Raw genomic sequence first — 20,280 nt, forward strand, 5'->3', positions numbered from 1 at the left:
TAAAATATCATCAATGATACACAAAAGCGGGTAATTCCATCACTGACAAACAAGCAGGTGGTGTCATCAGTGACACACACAAGCAGGTAATATCATCAATGACACACATAAGCAGGTAATAACATCTGTGACACACACAAGCAGGTAATATCATCAATGACACATATAAGCAGGTAATAACATCTGTGACACACAGAAGCAGGTAAAATCATCAACGGCACACAAGCAGGTAATATCATAAATGGCACACATGCAGGTAATATCATCAATGATACAATAAGACAGGTAATGCCATCAGTGACACACACAAGCAGATAATGTCATCAGTGGCACACAATAGTTAGGATGTAAGGTTGTAACGTTATATGAACTGAGGTACAAACATATACAGGCTTGGTGCTTTGATTTATGATTTACAAATCTAAAACATTGCGCACGTGTTGCCAAAAACTCCACAGATATCGTACATAATTGCCATGCGTCTGTTAGTACTCTGTCAACATCGTTTCCCTCAAGCGGTTAACGCCGAAGCAGGAAAGCTTTTACCCTGATCAATTTTCAGCTGCTAAAATGTTCTTCAAATCCACGCACTCGATTTTGTCCAGGTAGTGCTGAGTTTACGCATGCATGGGTTAGCAATAATAATTTACTGGTTCATTCAGTCCACAGGCGATAATGTGCACATGCAATATATCGTGCCATGTGTAATGCCGTGGCCGATTGATTTGGACTTTATGCCCCTTCGAACATTGTTTCCTGTATGTCAGTCCGAAGAAAATCTCACATGTGTACTATTACGGCAACTTCACAAGCATACCAACAGTCTCAACAAACATAATCAGCGTTAGTCAGAGACAGGGACCAATGATCATATGATCGAGCAGCACAAAGGCACACACTCAATATTCCAACGTCATTGTCTGCTTGTTCCAGTTCCCGTGGAACAGCTGAACCAGATCACAGCCTTCATAGATGCCTCGCAGGTGTACGGGTCGTCACAAGAGGAACAAAACACACTGCGAACTTTTGAAAACGGTATTTCAGGAGGGAGAATAATTAGTTAACCCAATTCCCGTAAAAGATTACTCATTTTTTACATAGACATTAATCAAGCTTTCGTTGATAATGAACGTAAACATTGTATTTGAAGAAAAAAATAACAACTCTATTTCGATTTTGAAACTATATCTATGTCAAAGTAGCAATCCTTCGCTGGTTGAAATGGGTAAAAATGGACGAGGATTTTTGGATCACACAAATTTTCGTCAGATCATATCTAATATCTGTTGACGAAGTTACGTTAAGCCCGACACTGCGTCATGAGTAGTGGTTGAGGTGACTTATATTTCAGAGAAGGCAGTAAAATGAAGTAATTTGAAGATTCGAAACCATTAAAACAATATGGCCTGAGTTGGCCAACAACCAATCTTCAATGAGTCCGACAAAGAATTGTTTCTGGTTGATGCTGAACGCCAAGAGAAAAATCAGTCTCGGATATCTGCCTAAATTGCATGTATAATTATATGTAGGGTTACTGAAAATCAGTGATATTGCTCGTAACAGCATACTTATCGACGTGAGTACGTATTTTGAAAATGCTATACAAGGTAATATTCAGTCTGTACATTGAACCAGGAAATGAACTAATTGCTTTTGCTCATAAAATGCAGTTTTTGATACAAATACATGATGCATTGTTGCAGGCCAGCTAAAGATGAGATGTTCTCATTTGCCTGAAGATTCGCAACCTAGCTGTACCACACCAAACAGCCCTAGCTACTGTTTCCTGGCAGGTTAGGAGAGTGTGTAACTTCTTTACTAGCTTCTGTCTCCATCAAGGTACGAGTTGTGCCCCTTGTGAACGTGATAGGGCCTTTAAGTCTCGTTAGGCGCTACTTCCGGTAATACGCTGGTTCCCGGCTCATTTTGCGCGCGCCAACTTGCGATATGCGAGACGGGCCGCAGCTTACTTGCGGTACCAGATTTCCGATGACAAGCGTATATTAAAAAAAAAGTTCTGGTTCCAAATTCCGTGACTGCCAAAGATGATTTTACTTGACTGCACCAAGTGTACAACCATGCTTGACTGTCACACCTGTTGACACACGTGATAGTTGGAAAAATTGGGGATGCTTAGATCGGAAATTTATTATTCCTGCATTGATTATCGGTTCCTTACTGTCAACTGACAGACATGGGACCATTCGTAAAGGTATGAAACGTTGTTTGTCACCGGAAGTATTAAGGACTCGCCAATTCTATGGCCTACTTATGGGCCCTATATCCAATCAAAAATCACCATTTCGAATGGCTTAAATTGAAACTACTGGAGAGGAGACCGGTCGATCAGGCAACGAAAAAAATCGAGACAGTAAGGGTACCGAAACACACGGCACATCGCGGTTAAACGCTCAGCCCCGGTTTATCACTGCGTTACAGCCGTTTGAGTTAAAATACCTGCAGTTAATGTAGATAATATATACTTCAAAATTTTGTGATCATGAACAATACGGGTATTAGAAAGAAGATAAGTGTTGACGACAAACGCGTCAGAGGCTTTATGTTTTCGAAACTGTAGACAGAAAATGTTTTTAAAAATACGTGCGTTGGGTGATTTGGGCAATTTCAGCGAAGGTGTCTGTGGTGCGATCTAATTTTATGTCAATCTTGTTAATTCCGCTTGTCACACTGTTGTGAATTATTTGCATTCTGTCATCACTTGTGTTTGAACTAACAAAGCAGCGGTAACGTATTGAAACGCTCGAAACTGACAGAAATCAGCCTGAAGTGACAATATGGTCAATGTTTTAAAGTCTGCAATGAGAAGGTAATTGCAGGTAACTAAGGACAACATACCAGCAATCCATCCAGATGAACGAATCCGATTCCTGTAAACTTTCATAACCTTAGCGGCGTACGGGTCTCACATCTGGGCGGGCGTGTGTTTGCCTCTTTGGCTTATCGAGTGTCGTTTGCCAAACTTTTATAAATCACTGTCAAAGGTCCAGAGAAAACAATGTTTTTCCTTTATGTGAATTATTTGTACCAACAAAAGGACAAATTAAGCAACAGAAACATAATACTTTTGGAACCTCAGTAAACTTATATTTTTGTCTCTCAAGGTGATCATCGAGTGAATGAAAACCCAACCCTTCAGAGCATGCACACCATCTTTGTGAGAGAACACAACCGTATAGCTAAAAAACTGCAAGACCTGAACTGCGATTGGAGTGATGAGAAAACTTTCCAGGAAACCAGAAGGATAGTTGGGGCTATCATGCAGGTGCGAATATGACCTTTTTCTAGATTTAGCTTCTTTAACGCCGCCAACATACTTCTTTAACTTAGATCAATTAACAAAATGGCATAATGAACTAATTCAAATACCGATTTGTCGAGTTGAGGTAGGAATCCCACCTTCGTTTCGATTTTTGCTTATGCATTATGGCCGTTTCCGTGGGTATTGCAAAATGACCATTGACTCGAATTTGCATCACGCGTGACTCTAATTATACTGTGTATATTGAAAGTGTATCAATTTAATTGGGATTTCAGAAAATCACGTACGATGAGTACTTGCCTATCATTTTGGGTGCGAACGCTATGGCCAAGTATGGCTTACGAATTGGATCTGGGACTGCTTACGCCAACGTCTACAACACATCGATAGACCCCAGCATCAGGAACGCCTTCGCTACTGCGGCTTTCAGGATGGGACACTCCATGATCCACAGCAGCTTCTCCAGCTTCAGCTCTTCACATAGTTTTCTCGGGGAGGACGTACTAAGCGAGATCTTCGGTAACACGAGTCTCATTCTGAACGTCAACAACAGGAAGGTTGGTCATTTCTGCAGAGGCCTGGTTAAGGACAGTGTCCAGACTGTAGATCGCAAACTGACACAGGAGGTTACGGACAGGTTGTTTGTTGACAGTAATGGAAATAGTCTGGACTTGGCAGCTCTCAACATCCAGAGAGGAAGAGACCACGGGCTCCCGTCTTACACCAAGTGGAGGGAGTTCTGTAATGTTCCAAAAGCTGCATCCATCTCCGATCTCTCCACTACCACTCACACAACAGATGCGGCATCTCTACTGGAGGAAGCATATGAGTGAGTTCTTTTCAGGTGGATAAGCTCTTCACTACATTAAGCAGTGAAGTGCCGAACTACTTATCAACTACTTCCTTTGTAGCTGATATGACAATAGCAGATCCAAAAAGCCACTTTCTATATCGATTATCAGTTAAGAGAAAAATCAGTCTTGTGTACGGTTTTTTTCATGTGGTTCGGTGCGTGCGCGTGTGCGTGCGCGTGTGCGTATAAATCACAACGACATTCAATAGTTCTGTCACTTCTCTTGTATACCTGATGTCTATTGAGCAGAACATGTACAAAGGAAGTCAAAAGCGTTTTCCTACAGATCTTAGCGTCCAATGACACATATATTGGATCACACCGATCAATATTTGTATCTGTCTCTTTTCAGTCACGTCGACGACATCGACCTGTTCCCTGGGGCTCTGTCGGAGACACCTGTTGCAGGAGGACTTCTGGGTCCCACATTCACCTGTCTCCTGGGGAAACAGTTCCAGGCACTGAAGAAAGGAGACCGATTCTGGTTTGAAGAAAACAACGCCAATGTTAAATTCACTCGTTGTACGTAAACATAAATAATGCGATGTATTTGGAACAAATACGAATTTTGGAGTAGCAAGGGTTCGTTTTAAGCACCTTAAAAAACCTGGAGCAACTGAATATATACTGAAGTCCTTCCTAAAATGATATACACGTAAACCTTGATGCTTTGAATTATAGCGTATGGCTTTGCCAAGGTGCGATGTCGTTAATTTTAGCAAATATGTGGGGTAATATATCTTAAACCCTTAATTTTAAAGTACACAGGAAATACCCACAGAACAAATCATGGCACCGTGGGTACTTTTAGGATTAGTTTTACATCAAAATGCTACAGACATAGAATGCATACATGCTTGTAAATCCTCCCTAAAAAAGAGTAACACAATCCTGCATAGTTAGCCCTACACGCTATTTGGACGGTCACATGACGGTTTTGTATCATCGTGTGGTCATTGTGAATTAATAAGTCGGTTATAATCGAATATTTCCCATGGACGTGTTATGGACGTTTTATGATTTATTATCAGTTCAACTGAGGGAAATCCGGAAAGCCAGCCTGTCGAGGGTAGTGTGTGACAATACCGACACCTTCAAGATTCAGCGCAACGCTTTCATCAAGGGTTGTCCGTAAGCACTTCTCGACATTTTGTCTTATGAAAACAAAAATGTCACTAGGAGGTAAAACAAAGTGATTATTATCTTGAAAGCATCCAAATGTACAGCACTCTATTACTTCTTTAACCATCCATGTCCATAATAGAAACAGTTTATGTGTTAAAAAGACAGAACCCGTTAATAACCATAAGTGAGAAGCTGAATGAAGTTAATTGGACGAATACCACTATGTTAAAGGCATGTGTGTATGAATCACTATCGTATAGCTATAATGACGATGCTTGTTGTTCCCAAAAAGGCGAGCTTAAAACACATTAAGCCAGTGAAATTCCGTTGTGAAAGGATGAAAGACAAGTGACAACTATTTTCCTATAATCATGATACATCTCATGAGACAAAGCAGTTCATATGGTGTCCATATACCAAAAGCCTGTGCTTACGATTGGTTGGTTAGTTGGCTGATTGTTGTTTAACGCCGCACTCAGTGATCAAGAGAATGAGCATCGATCTACGTGAATGGGAAACAATGACATGTGTCAAATAAGTCAGCGAGCCTGACCACCCGATCCCATTATTCGCCTCTTACACACGCATAGGTTGCTGAAAATCTATTGTAACCCATATCTTTATTAGTTATAAGCTATACTGATGCTTTCAGTACTGTCAACTTTTCCAGGGTCCAATGCGGTTCTCTGCCTGAAATTAACCTCAGGCTCTGGCAAAAGCCCCCTACCTATACCCGTTGGACCTCCTGGGGACCATGCATCTACCGCAGACAGAGAAGAACACGTTCCCGTACGACCTGTGGCTGCTCTGTTACGAGCTATCAGACTCGTCCCTGGTTTCACTGTTTAACTGGATAATTTGAAAGAAGTCAGATTACAGGGTAATAACCGTTGCACTTGCACTATAGAAAACGTCTTTTAAGCGTTAATTTTTCTGTTATCTGTTTAGATACGAGTGAGTGAGTTAATATTTAACGTCACATCGGCAATATTTCGGCCATATTGTGACGAGTTTAGATACGAAAAATGATTTCTTAGTTAATAACCTTTTCTTCATCTTCATGTTCGTAGTCAAAGAAACATATTCCAATTAATCACAAATGATCCATGATCCATGATTCCATGTACATATTCGATAACACGAACTCGAGTAGCTTCAGTTTTGTAATAATGTCAAATATCCACACCGTTAATGGCAACAATATATGTATGTTTCAGGTCTTCTAACTCCTTAGTATTAACGTACTTGTATGACAGAACTAATAAAGATATAGACTCGTTGTTGTTGTGGTGGTATGATGTGTGAGAGTTTGGTTAAAAGGAACTGTTGGCAACATTTGGTTATACCAACTCGTGACGCCGATAATCGACTTGTGCTCCTATGGAAGGATTTATATTGGCGTATGAACATCAGAACTACTTTAAACAAGAACGATAACTCTGTATTTCTGTATAATTAAGATGGTAAGAAACATTAGTGGATTAGTGAAACATTATGCCGTTTGTTTTTAAAAAAATAACCTCTTTTAAACAACAATACTCATCAAAACACTCCTTCCCGAGAAACGAGACATGATTAATCCTTAAAACCTACACCTGATACCATTTTCGAATACGCAATATGTATATGTTTTTGACTCACCCGATTTGTACAGTATGTTGTGAATTTGGGACGATGGCCTTCTTTCTTTTGACATAAATACCATATACTCTGATGAAAATGATAGATCCTATCACATTTGCCTGAGGGATTTCAAAATCTCTCTATTATATTACACTAGGATGGATGTCTGTGATGGGTCAGACAAGTATCTGAACCTCTTTCAGAAGGCCTTACCACCTTAAAGAGCTTAAAGACATATCTCCGATTCGTCGATCAACATCTGGTGTTATCATGCTGATCTGTAAACCTAGATATTGTGACAAACAATAGTCTTGGGATCGTGCTTCTATTATATGCCAGTGTAAGTCCAGTATTTTGTACACGTAAGACTTTGTTCAACGCCAATGACATTTGTCTGAATACGTACTGACGAATTCACACACCATATGGTTCTGCGGCGGTGTAGTCTAGTAGTTAAAGCCTTCGCTCGTCCCTCCTACGACCCGGGTTCGATTTCCCAGAGGGGTACAGTTTGGGAAGCTCATTTCTGGTGACCCCTGCCGAAAGAGGCGTGCAACCATTTCATTCACTTACATTTTTCTCTCTCTGTCTTTTTATTTGTCTCTGTCACTGTCTCCGTCTCTCTCTGTATCTGTCTCAGTCCCTCTCTCTCTCTCTACACACGCACACACACAGCACATGCACACAACATGTTGAGCTCACCATGAGTCCATCGTGAGTCCAGATTATATGATTTACAATTACACCTACAAAGTGTCAAGATCTAGGTTGCCGTACAGTTACCTCCCTTGTATGTTCTCCCAGAATCAGTGCAGCACACTCCTTAAGATTATAACGTATAACCCACCTAAGGCGCAAGGTTTTCACCACGTTGTGTTAAGGTTGCACATTGGTAACGGCCTGACATAACGTTCTCACAACGTTAGTATCACGTGATTTTATAACGTTATGTCACAACGTAATAGCAAATTTGCAAACGACATGCTTAGGGTTCCTCACAACGTTATAACAACGTTTCTTATAACTTGGTGTCACGATAGCTTTCTGTCAATCTTTTCACTTTGAGATTCTTTCTTCACTATTCAGCTACAGCTTCAGAAAACACACGACCAAAACAACATGCAAATTGACAAATAAACATTAGAGTGAATTTCTGCTTTGTTTATTCAGTACTGTTCACTACTGGGAAAACTATTCAACTATTAACGTTAAATTGTACGTTAGGAGGGGCGGTGGGGTAGCCTAATGGTTAAAGCGTTGGCTCGTCACGCCGAAGACCCGGGTTCGAATCCCCACATGGGCACAGTGTGTGAAGCCCATTTCTGGTGTCCCCCGCCGTGATGTTGCTGGAATATTGCTAAAAGCGGCGTAAAACCAAAACTCAGTCAGTCAGTCAGTGTACGTTAGGACAACATCAGTATGTTAGGATCAAATAACTTTAACCTTGTAGAGACGTAAAAACGACGTATTATTATTATTATTATAGTATATTTAAATAGCGCACATATCCACGCAACTGGTGCATGCTCAAGGCGCTGGTATTTTTCCCTCGATCATTGGATGCCAATCTCAACGGCACATCGTATTATCAATCTTAACTTCCTGGGGAGTATACAACTCCTGCTGCCACCAGGCGCACCGAGTTATTGTTGCTTTCTCATCCTAACGAGGTACCCATTCACAGTTGGGTGGACTGGGACACATAGTCACAGTACTTTGTCCAAGGTTACTGCACGTAACAAGTTTACTGTACAACAACGTCAGGCCACAATGTTGTAATAATGTAAATGGGAGTCCACAGAATATCGTTGTAACAAAGAAAGCATGGCGTTGTGACAACGTGAAATTGTTAGCTGGGAAGGGATTGCGCATGTTTATTATTTTTGTGATAGATAAATCATTTGAGAATCACTCCTCAAATCAGCATGGCTCACACTACACTTGCTGAGCTTGAACATTTAGTAAAATCAACTATGTATTAATACAGAAATAAACATTAAATGTCATATTCTTATCTTGAAGTGTTATTGGTTATAAAAAGGTGTTATTCTTGTATGGGAATGTTTCTGTTAGATTAAGTAAATGACGGCCGTGTGCTAGATACGATATTTAGACTTTGATTCAAAGCCCGTCTGGAATTCGAAGCTTCAAGAACCCCGGACTATTCCAGAGTAGACGACCCAGTGTATTAAAGAATGTTCCAGATGGAAAGGGTGCCACTTTGCATATCCCTGGGATCCGTGAAGATCCGGGTTAGAATTGGAGTTCAGGAATCCATGCTTGTCGTAAGAGGTGACTCACGGAATCGGGTGGTCAGGCTCGCTGACTTGATCTTCTCGATACATTACTGTCAAGCGTGTAACTTCAAACGAGGTATTCTGTGTAGCCCAGTCATCTGTTATTCGTTATACCTTTTGAAAAGACATAATGAATCTATTCTACATTCAACAAAATCTGTTATTCTTTCTACGAAGCATTAAGATATTTATCAAAAAAATGACGTGAAAAGAGATACACATTCGCGTCTGTAATAAAACAGTGATGCATTGTAAGACGTCAACGCCATACCTACTCTCCCTTATAATGTATAAACCCATGCAAATTCAGTACAACAATTCCGTCATTACACAAGGTATCAAATATATTTTAATAACAGACTTCCAAATTCACATAATAGACCAACATTCGGTAACACCAGACACCGGTTGTCAAGTACATGTGTACATGTTCAACACAATAACATTGGGTCACGATAACTTAGGTCTATTTGTAAACTTATCATACTTCGTGGTCTGAACATGCCTGAGCTATGACTGGTTTACATTGTTTGTTTGTTGTTTAACGCCGCATTCAGCAATATTCAAGCTATATAGCGGCAACCCACGCTTGTCCTAAGAGGCGGGATCGGTTGAGGCTGTCATTGAGGCTCTCTAGAGTTTCTGGTCCAGATTCGATGATTTACAGACAGCCGCCATATAAATGGAATATTGCTGAGTTTGGCGTCAAAGAACAAACAAACAATATGATTCGATTGGTTGGGGGGTGGGAAGACACACCTTTGCCCTGACCAACATGGGGGATTGCAGACGAGGTCTTACTACTGGTCTACCCGTGAAGGTCCGGGTTAGAATATTGATCTTCACTAACCCATGCTTGTCGTAAGGGGAGACTAACGGGATCGGGTGGTCAGGCTCGCTGACTTGGTTGACACATGTCATCGGTTCCCAATTGCGTAGTAGACCGCCTCCGTGGTGTAGTGGTTAGAGCGTCCGCCCGGAGAGCGGAAGGTCGCGGGTTCGTTCCCCGACCGCGTCATACCAAAAGACGTTAAAATATGGTACTTGTTGGTCCCTGCCTGGCGATCGGCATTAATGGGTACAACAAGGACTGGTCGGCTCGGAGTCAGTATAATGTGTCTGAGTGGGGTATTCATGCTTCACTGCGGCATGGTATCTCAGTGGGCTAACACTATAAAACCAGCTTCAGTCTGGGCTAGTACAAGCAGCCGCACATACACATACACACGCATGCACGTCGTCATATGAGCGAAATATTCTTAAGCACGACGTTAAACCCAACTTCACCTCACCTCACCAATTGCGTAGATCGATGCTCGTGCTGTTGATCACTGGATTGTCTGGTCCAGACTCGATTATTTACAGACCGCCACCATATAACTGGAATATTGCTGGGTGCGGCGTAAAACTAAACTCACTCACTCACTCTTACTGCTGGTCAGATTGTACAAAGCCATTATTTTAGGAACCAGGGTCCCGATCCAGAAAGAGTCCGTGGAGCTACGACATTTGTGAGCCTCTGACAAACGATTGCGTTACGACATGTTCTAACGTTAAGAACTCGTTTAAGATAGGGGCACAGGTCACGAATGTCAGTTATGTTATTTTGAAAAAGCAAGAGTCTGTGAGTCCACAGTGACACCAATGGAATAAACTGCTGTGGACCAGCACACGGCCTGGTGCCGCAAAAGGAAGGGTCCTCTAGCCTTTAACGCGAATATTAACGTTGAACTCTACTGAACTCTTTCTATATGAATAAAAAATCTCTAAATAAGCAGAGTCAGTTCACACAAAAAGTTTTGAAAAGAAATGTTTAATTATGTGCAACAAGGCATATAGTAACTTCAAGGACCTGATCAAATGATTGGACATAAGGTCACTGGATATTTTACTTCATTTCAAGTTCGGCAAATACACTGAAATTACACGTGCGGATCCACAACCAACCGCTGTGTCCCTGATGACACAAATTAAGAAGTGTAAAGGTACAGAGAGTAAGCTTATGTTTCATATGAACCGGCTATAACGTGTGGAAAGTCCTGCAAATTCTCACCTTCGAGCAGACGTAGGTTCCGTGAACGATGGTGCCGACATTTAACTGATCGTGTGACCTATCGCATTCCTTGATCTGCCTCAAATCTTTTGCCTTTAGCGTAATGGTTGTGTTAAAAGTGCACATCAAATCGTAACAATATGTAATAGATATAGCATAATTCGAAGCACATCGCTTCGGAGGCATCGTCTGACCCCGGAAATAAGTCTGACAAATCCACAAAGCACGCCCGGCCTGCTGATTGGCCAAAATGCGCCAGTTTTGATTGACAGACTGGATCGGTCTATTACAGTGAGACAAGGCCCCAGTTTTACAAATGAAGTTAAGTACAGGGAGACAAGGCCCCAGTTTCACACATGGGGCAAATTAAAGTGAGACAAGGTCCCAGTTCCACACAAAGTGCCAGTAGCAGTGAGTCGAGTCTTCAATGTTAAACATGGCTCGAATTACAATGAGACAAGGCCAACTTTTACAAAAGGAGGTAATTACAGTGAGACAAAGCCCCGGTTTTACAGATGAAGGTAATTACAATGAGACATGGCTCCAATTTCAAACAAAGCACTAATTACAATGGGCCGAGTCGAATTCGCCTCTACTTACGTTGCAACATGGCCCCAGTTTCAAACAAAGCACTAATTACAATGGGCCGAGTCGAATTCGCCTCTACTTACGTTGCAAAATGGTCCCAATTTCACACATGGACCTCATTACATGGAGACATGGCTCAAGTTTTACTCATGGCAGTAATTACAGACAGAAAAGGCCATTATCTCCCGTATAGTGGGTTGAAAGCCTAGTGGTTAAAACGTTCGCTCGTCACGCTTAAGACCCAGGTTCGATTCCCTTACCTAGGTGCAATGTGTGACTCCCGCTTGGAAAAAACAGCTGACACTTTAAACATAAATATTGATCACATATCCTCCATCAGCTGAATTAGTACGGAAGGTTTTGTTGTAAATAATCTGGGGTGGCCAAGGGGTTTAGGCGTTCGCTCGTCCCTCCGAAGACCCGGGTTCTATTTCCCACATGGGTACAATGTGTGAAGCCCATTTCTGGTGTTCCCCGTCGTGATATTGCTGGAATAATGCTAAAAGCGGTGTAAAATTTAACTCACTCACTCACAATAAATAATCTCTTTTATTGAAAGATGCTGTGAAGAGTTACAGAAAACTGGAGTTTGGAAATACTATCATCCTTGTCAAGTTGTATCGCCAGAAAAAGACATGGAATGAAGCACTGAAAGTGTGTAAGGCTGATGGTGGGACCCTAGTGAAGATCGTCTCGGACTATCAGACCAGTTCAATCCTAGGTGGTTTGTACACAAGGACAGAGAAAAAAGGTATGCCAAGATTCTGTTGTTTGCCGGAAAAGTTATTTTTAATTTCATGAATTATTAAATAGACTGAGTCTGGTTTAAGGCCGCTTTGAATGCAAGGTGCTGATGCGACCTTACATGAGGGCGAGATCACGGAATATTTAATATTGCTGACGGGTTTATCCTCTTTTGTCAAGTAGACAAGGCCTCGGATTAGACGTCTGTGGTTCGAATCTTATCATGGGTTTCGTAATTTGTATGGCCTCTTCATTTGCACTATTAACATATACTGTAGACCTTCAGATTATGCTTTTGAAGAGACAAGGCTTTGAATTAGAGGTCTGTGTTTCGAATCTTATCATGGGTTTCGTAATTTGTATGGCCTCTTCATTTGCACTATTAACAGATAATGCAGGCCTTCAGATTGTGCTTTTGGCCTTCATTTGCGCCCCATCGTTAAGATGCGAGTTACATCAACAGCATCACTTCTACAGTGGTATTGATGTTAAACTTCATGCAGATTCCAAAGATCCTACACTCCCATAGACCGTTAATTCATTTGTACCTATTCACGCGTATCAACCCTACTACTATTTGCGCCTGATGATTAATGTTTCGTGTGCACCACAAATCCTTAAATTCAAACATTGCCTAACAAGATTTTACTCACTTTTGGAAATGCAGTATCACTTCTTCTTATTTGATTTCACTCTCTGTTACATACATTATTACCTCTTCGTATTTCATTTTACTCTGTTTGGTACCTGTCGTAGCACGTGTTCAGATTTCATTGGACTCACTTTGCTACATTCAGTAGCACTTCTTCTGATTTCATTTTACACACTTTAGCACATGCAGTAGCACTTCTTCTGATTTCATTTTACTCACTTTAGCACATGCAGTAGTACTTCTTCAGATTTCACATCTGGTGTGATCTGGTAATGAAGTTCTGTTGTAATTATTTACTTACCTACCGTTGGTGTTAGTTACCCTGAGGCACAGGTTTACTCATAACATTAAATCAACCACATTGATATATGTACAATATGCAAACATCTGTAGCCTCTTATACCTCTTGTTGGAAGTATTTCTGAGAATTGAAGAGAAACGTGCTCTGTGGTCAGAGCTGTGTCAAGTGTCATGCTCTTGTCAGACAGACAGACAGACAGTTTTATTCTCAAGAGAACCCACCAACGGTGGTACATGAGAAAAGTACAATATAAATTCGCATATGATAATATAATCAATCAAGATTGTCATATAGCGTGCAAAACCAACCCTATATGTGTCACATCTTTACAGCTTTAAGCGTTTGTTGTTTATTGTCGCACTCAGCAATATTTCAGCGAGTCTGGACATGGCAATCCAGTGGTTGACACTATGAGCATCAATTAACGGAAATGGAATACGATAACAAGCATCAACCATGCCAGAGAAACTGACAACCAGATCCTCTTAATCGCCTCATACGACAAGCATGGGTTGCTGAAGACTAATGATCTTCACACGTGGTGCGACCAGCATGCAGTAATGCGAGCCTGATCTGGAATGTATTACTTATAAGAGTGAATATTTATCAACTGCAATCTTTCTTCATCTTACACCCATGGCGTTTCTGCAGTAGAATGGGTCCCCATTAGCTATGGGCTTTGTTAGAGTCGACTGAAATGATTTTTGGGTGTCCTCTCACTTAGCCAGATTCTGTCAAAACAGGTCTCTGACATAGCCAGAGTGAGATTCTGGCTACGAGAGTGAACCGATTTTGGGTTCAGGTTCGAAGGATGATTATGTATCGTTCTATCCTGTTGGTCTGTATTGCCAGTCCGGTACAGACTAACATATTCACAGGATGCAGAGACAACAGGAGTACATGTATATCCTTATTGTGGTGTTTGATATGCTGATTTTTATCATTTAAGGAGCTGAAGCTATTACGTTTCCTACCCGGTAGCATCGCTTTCTTTTGTGTATCGAGGCAGTTGGTTAGATAGTTCCTCTGACAGTTGGACTATTATATCTTTACTCAAAGAAATTATTGCATTCTTATTTACTATTGAAGGTCTGTAAATAATCGAGTCTGGAGAAGACAATGCAATGATCAATAGAATGACCATCGATCTACTCTAATGGGATACGATTCCTGACCGGTCGATTCCGTTAGTCGCCTCTTACGACAAGCCTGGGTTGCTTAAGACCGATTCTATCCCGGATATTCAGGAATGGGTCGAAACTACTCGGATGAAGTGCACATCTCAAGCAAAGTATTTTCTGGTACAGATTTGGTTATTTACTGGCCTGAGTCCGATATTACTGAAGATTGTTTGGCGTAAACAGCAGCTAACTTTTCTTTTGCTCATTTCAGAGTACCCATGGATAGGACTAAGAGATGTTTATGGAAACGACAGCTTCTACTGGACAGACAACACACTCCCACAATACACTGATTGGAAATTGTTCGAACCAAGTCACAGATTCGATTCTTATGACGAAGATTGTGTTCAATTACATTATTACTTTGGAAAATATGTGTGGAATGACATCTACTGTGAAAAGCTCAATCAGTTTATATGTCAGTTATAAACCGTTATGGATATTGGTACCGTAGGTAAGTGGACAGAGCATTTGTCCACAAGGGCGGTGGTTCGATCCCTTGGTCGCGTTGTATCAGAAATATCCGGACTATTATAATGAAATGGAAAATGTCCTGTCAATTTTCTTTACGGTAGACAAGCGACAGACATTTCTAAAATAGTCGTATGACGTTCATTATTTATGTTTGTACCTTACATGTATCATCCCGTGTTTCTTCATGCGGACACTTTACTTGCCTTGCGTGTGTTTACGACGAATTATCTGACAATTATCTGAGTAAGCTTCATGAAAGTATAACGTCTATTATACAACTACTCTTCGATAAACTTGATAATAACATTGAGGGGGGCAATTGATGATTCTGTTCATATAATGCTGGATTCATCTTCTTGTATGAGAAAATAATTAAAACATAACATAAATAAAAAGACCTCACTTAATGCTGAATGTAGAACTGCAAGACCGAACGCCCGCAAGACACTACGAAGATTTAGAATAACTCGTGCTAGTCTTGACCGAAAGAAATATTGTGAAAGTAGGAATAAATATAAGAATTGTTGTCGGAAATTCAAAGTTGATTTGGGTAGGCGTGAACAAGACAAACTGGTAAATTCTATGAACAACGCTTCATCATTCTGGAAAGAAATACCATACCTCAAATATCGGTCCCATGCTAAAAATAACGTATCAAAAACACAGTGGCTTAGTCATTTTAAGAATGTTTTTTTCAAATGAAACAATATTAGACATGGAAATTGATGACATGCAAAATGATTTTACTGAATGCTATACTGATGTTGACGAACTTCTGCTAGATTCACCCATTGTTGAAAGCTAAACATTTTGTGGAATAGATCACCTAAAAAAGGGAAAAGCCCAGATGATATAATTATTGAAATGTTGAAGTGTTCCAGGTTTGTAGTTAAGCCTTTACTATGCAAATGCTTTAATAAGCTATTTGAAAAAGGTATTTACCCAAACAGATGATCATGTTCAATAACAATTCCACTGCATAAAAAAGGTGACCGGAGTGACCCAGACAACTACATGGCATGGTATTTCATTGATGAGCATTCTAGGAAAAGTGTTTACAACAATACTAAATAATACAATTTCTAAATGGGCGAACATGCGTGATAACATTCCTGAATTTCAAGCTGGCTTTAGAAAGAATTATTCCACATCAGATCATATATTTACTCTTTATGCACGTATCCAAAAGACTTTGTCACGACGAAAGCATAAATTGTGTGTAGCATTTGTAGATTTCAAAAAAGCTTTTGATTCAGTTGACCTCTCTAGGCTATGGAAATTTCTTCGGAAAGCTGTACTACGGGGGAAAATGTTTGCTATTATAAAAGCAATATATTGTAATGTGACGTAGCAGGAAGGGTGAAACAGATATCTGTGATTGTCCTTTGGGTTTAGGACAAGGCTGTATTCTGAGTCCTGTCTTATTTTTCATTCATGAATTATATATTGAAATAGCTTCAAATGGTAAACATGGTATACAAATGTTTCCAGACCTAATAGAACTTTTGATGTTACTTTTTGCAGACGATGTCATTTTAGTGTCAGAAACTGTGGTTGGTCTCCAAAGACAACTAAATATTCTAAATGCATACACAAAAGAATGGAAATTATCAGCGAATCTAGATGAAACTAAAATTGTGATCTTCAGGAAAGGCGGTCCAACAGCGCTGAAAGAAAGATGGTTATTTGATGGTCAGTAAATCCATGTAGTGGATCATTATTCATATTTAGGAATTTGGTTTTCACACACAATGAACTTGACAAAATGTACCAAAGATTTATCATTGCGTGCAAAGAAAGCTTTAATAAGTGTAATGTCTATTGTCCACAAAGTTGGAACCATGTCACCTAAAATATTCTTTAAGCTCTTTGATAGCCAGATACAACCAATATTATTATATGGCTCGAAGTATTGGGATTTCAGCGGTATGAATTTTTGGAGAAGGTCCACTTATTAGCATGTAAAAGATTTCTTTGTGTTGGATCCTCTACACCAAGTTGCATGGTATATGGTGAATGTGGTAGATACCTATTATATATTAATTTCCAAATTAGATGTTTAAAATATTGGTTCAAACTTCTTCATATGCACGAGCAACGTCTTCCCAAAGTAGCTTATAACATGCTTTTACATTTAGATAACATGGGAAAAATTACATGGGTATCGCATATAAGGAATCTTCTATTTTCCCATGGTTATGGTTTTATATGGTTATGTCAGTCAGTTGGAAGTGTAGACATGTTTCTTAAAGAATTTAGAACTCGGTCTGTTAATATGTTTTACCAGGAATGGAATTCCACTTTAGAAGATAGTTCAAGATATGCATATTATACAACCTTCAAGACCTTACTTCAACCAGAAATTTATTTATTAATACTCACGACGGAAAATTTAAAGACTCATTTTATTAAATATCGACTAGTTTTGTTAGACCTTTTTGTAAATGAAGGAAGAAAACATTCCATTGCAAAATCGAAACGAATCTGTCAGTTATGCGATAGAGAAATAGAAAATGAAATTCACTTTGAGTTCGTCTGTCCATTTTATAGTGATCTTCCAAAGAAATATATTAAAGATTATTTGATAGGGATGTCGCCACTGAAAGCTTTCGTATATATTTTAACGACTAAGAACGAATCCCGTATATTAAACCTTTCACTATATATTAAACATGCACTAGTTAAAAGAAATGAACTGTTTAAAGAACGTGTTACTTCCTGTGTGTAACAGTATGATGTGTATATACTCCCTTGTATATGTATATGTATTTTACAAAACCAAAAACAAAAACTTGAATACCATAATTGTCAAGCTCTCTGTAAGTCGCAGCGAGGGTAGCCTAGTGGTTAAAGCGTCCCCTCGTCATGCGGAAGACCCAGGTTCGATTCTCCGCATGGGTACAATGTGTGAAGCCCATTTCTGCGGTCCCCCGCTGTGATATTGCTGGAATATTGCTGAAAACGGCATGAAACCACAGGCACTCACTTTGGGCGTCCATAGCGGGCAAATACGTTGCCGCCAGGCCACTAACGTGCTTCATCTTCAGCTGTTTCAAAAGATCTTTTGTTTGCTTTATGTCGTCTTCTATGACGGATGCAGTGCAAACTTACACACCGCGTTTTCAGAGATGTAGCCTTTCACCAGGAGTTTTCATACATTATAAGTGTAGCCATACTTGGTCCTCATCTACACGATCTCTCACTACACCCAGGTCAACTTTAGTTTCACTACCCTCGTGAATATTTACAGAAGGCCGCCATATAGCCGGGTTATGGCTGCATGCAGCGTTAAACAACAGACAAACCTAAAATATCTGTACTTTAAGGTATGAAAACATTCAAAAGCCATTCACTGCAAATGGTATATAACGTTGAATATACACGTTGAAATCGGGTTGGCGACATTTTGCATGGTAAATATATGAGTGACACATCTGACTGTGTGGGGAAGAGTCTCGCGTGACTACCGAGTACAGGATAAGGCAGTTAACACTTGCTCCTCAAGCGGAAGGTAAGATGTGACAACTTGGGGGCGCACGTGTATGATGCTGTTTCAGAATCAGAATCGGTAATAGGTAACTTGTATATAATGCTCGTCGCAGGAAAATAGGATCCGCTGTAAGAGCCTGTTTGCGAGTAACTGTACCATATGGTGTGGGTCATTGGTCATGAATTGTCAGGTGAATGCGTCGGATCCGTTGATTCAGCGACATGGATATACTTCTGTGAGTGAGTGAGTGATCGAGTGTGTGAGTGAGTGTATTTTTACGCTGCACTCAGCAATATTCCAGCAATATGACGGTGGTCTATAAATAATGGAGTCTGGACCAGACAATCCAATGATCAACAGCATGAACATCGATGTACGCAATTGGGATACGATGACATGTGTCAACCAAGTCAGCGAGCCTGACCACCCGATCCCGTTAGTCGCCTCTTACGACAAGCATGGGTTACTGAAGATCAATTCTAACCCAGATCTTCAGGGGTGATATAGTCCCATAGAGCATCATGTCAACACAGAATACTAAAGTGTAAATACTTCCAGGTGAGACTCGGATTTTAACAATCAACCTTCACATTTCCTATATTTCTCCACAATCGTATAATGATCATTGTATCTGGGGTACCTGAATCTGATTTTTTCAGCTTGATGTAGGGTAGGAGTGAAATGTAATGGGTAGGACGATTTAGAAACCTCCATCGGTATGAAGGGTGAGTGAGTGAGTGAGTTTGGTTTTATGCCGCTTTTAGCAATGTTCCAGCAATATCACGGCGGGGGACACCGGAAATGGGCTTCACTCATAATACCCATGTGGGGAATCAGCCCGGGTGTTCGGCGTGACGAGAGAACGCTTTAACCACTAGGCTACCCCACCGACCCCGATATGAAGGGAGGGAATGATGTTTGTGTGTATGACTGTGTGAGCATGTTGGTATGTTTATGTGACTGTGAGTGTGTTTGTGTGAGTGTGGTTTGTGTGGTGAGTGAGTGTGAGTGTGCATGTTTGTGTGTGTTTTGTCTGTTTGCGTGAGTGAGTGGGTGTTTCTGAGAGGGTTTGTGTGTGTTTTTGAGTGAGTGTTTGTGTCTGTGACTATGTATGTTTGTGGGAGTGTTGTTTGTGTGAGAGAGGGCGTGTGTATGTGTGTTTGCATGAGTGTCTCTGTGTGTGTGTGTGTGTGTGTGTGAACGAATAGTTACAATCATATTAGTATATCAACGAGTATAAGTGTATATTAATCAATTTAAAATTGAACGTACATTAAACTAACGAGGTCTTCAAATTCTGTAGATGTGTGTTTAGGGATAGCCGTTCCTACCTGAATGGAACAGTTTGGGCATGAAATAGGGTTTAGGACATCAAATAGGGTTTAGGACATCAAATAGGGTTAGGACATCAAATAGGGTTTAGGACATCAAATAGGGTTTTCATGATTAAAGTCTTTGGTATTAAGAAGTGATACACATAAAGGCAAGACGTTTTTATGTCTACTTCTTTATTTTGGGGAACACAACGTTTTGGAGTAAATTTTTCGGAGTATCCTTCATATGATGACGGAATAAGAATATACTCTGAAACGTCGTATTCCTCAAAGTAAAGAAATTGA

General features: G+C 40.3%; 1 protein-coding gene and 1 long non-coding RNA gene across 3 annotated transcripts; both read left to right on the forward strand.

Annotated features, from left to right (window-relative positions):
• Positions 1 to 1,714: 1,714 nt before the first annotated feature.
• LOC124276751 (thyroid peroxidase-like) lies at positions 1,715 to 4,663 on the forward strand. The gene is made up of 4 exons (XM_046712402.1): positions 1,715 to 1,793; positions 3,123 to 3,283; positions 3,556 to 4,109; positions 4,486 to 4,663. The coding sequence occupies exons 1-4, from the start codon at positions 1,715 to 1,717 to the stop codon at positions 4,661 to 4,663; spliced, it is 972 nt and encodes a 323-aa protein (XP_046568358.1).
• Positions 4,664 to 5,224: 561 nt separating this feature from the next.
• On the forward strand, positions 5,225 to 19,676 carry LOC124276750. Of its 2 annotated transcripts, none has more exons than XR_006898652.1 (4): positions 5,225 to 5,264; positions 5,929 to 6,086; positions 11,414 to 11,418; positions 19,665 to 19,676. It is a non-coding gene; the product is annotated as an uncharacterized LOC124276750 (long non-coding RNA). The 2 variants fall into 2 exon arrangements; XR_006898651.1 differs by having other exon boundaries at positions 5,242 to 5,315.
• The last annotated feature ends 604 nt before the right edge of the window (positions 19,677 to 20,280 follow it).

Source organism: Haliotis rubra, unplaced genomic scaffold (assembly GCF_003918875.1).
Source record: "Haliotis rubra isolate DU_JTF1 unplaced genomic scaffold, ASM391887v1 Scf2124, whole genome shotgun sequence".
NCBI classification, from domain to species: domain Eukaryota; kingdom Metazoa; phylum Mollusca; class Gastropoda; order Lepetellida; family Haliotidae; genus Haliotis; species Haliotis rubra.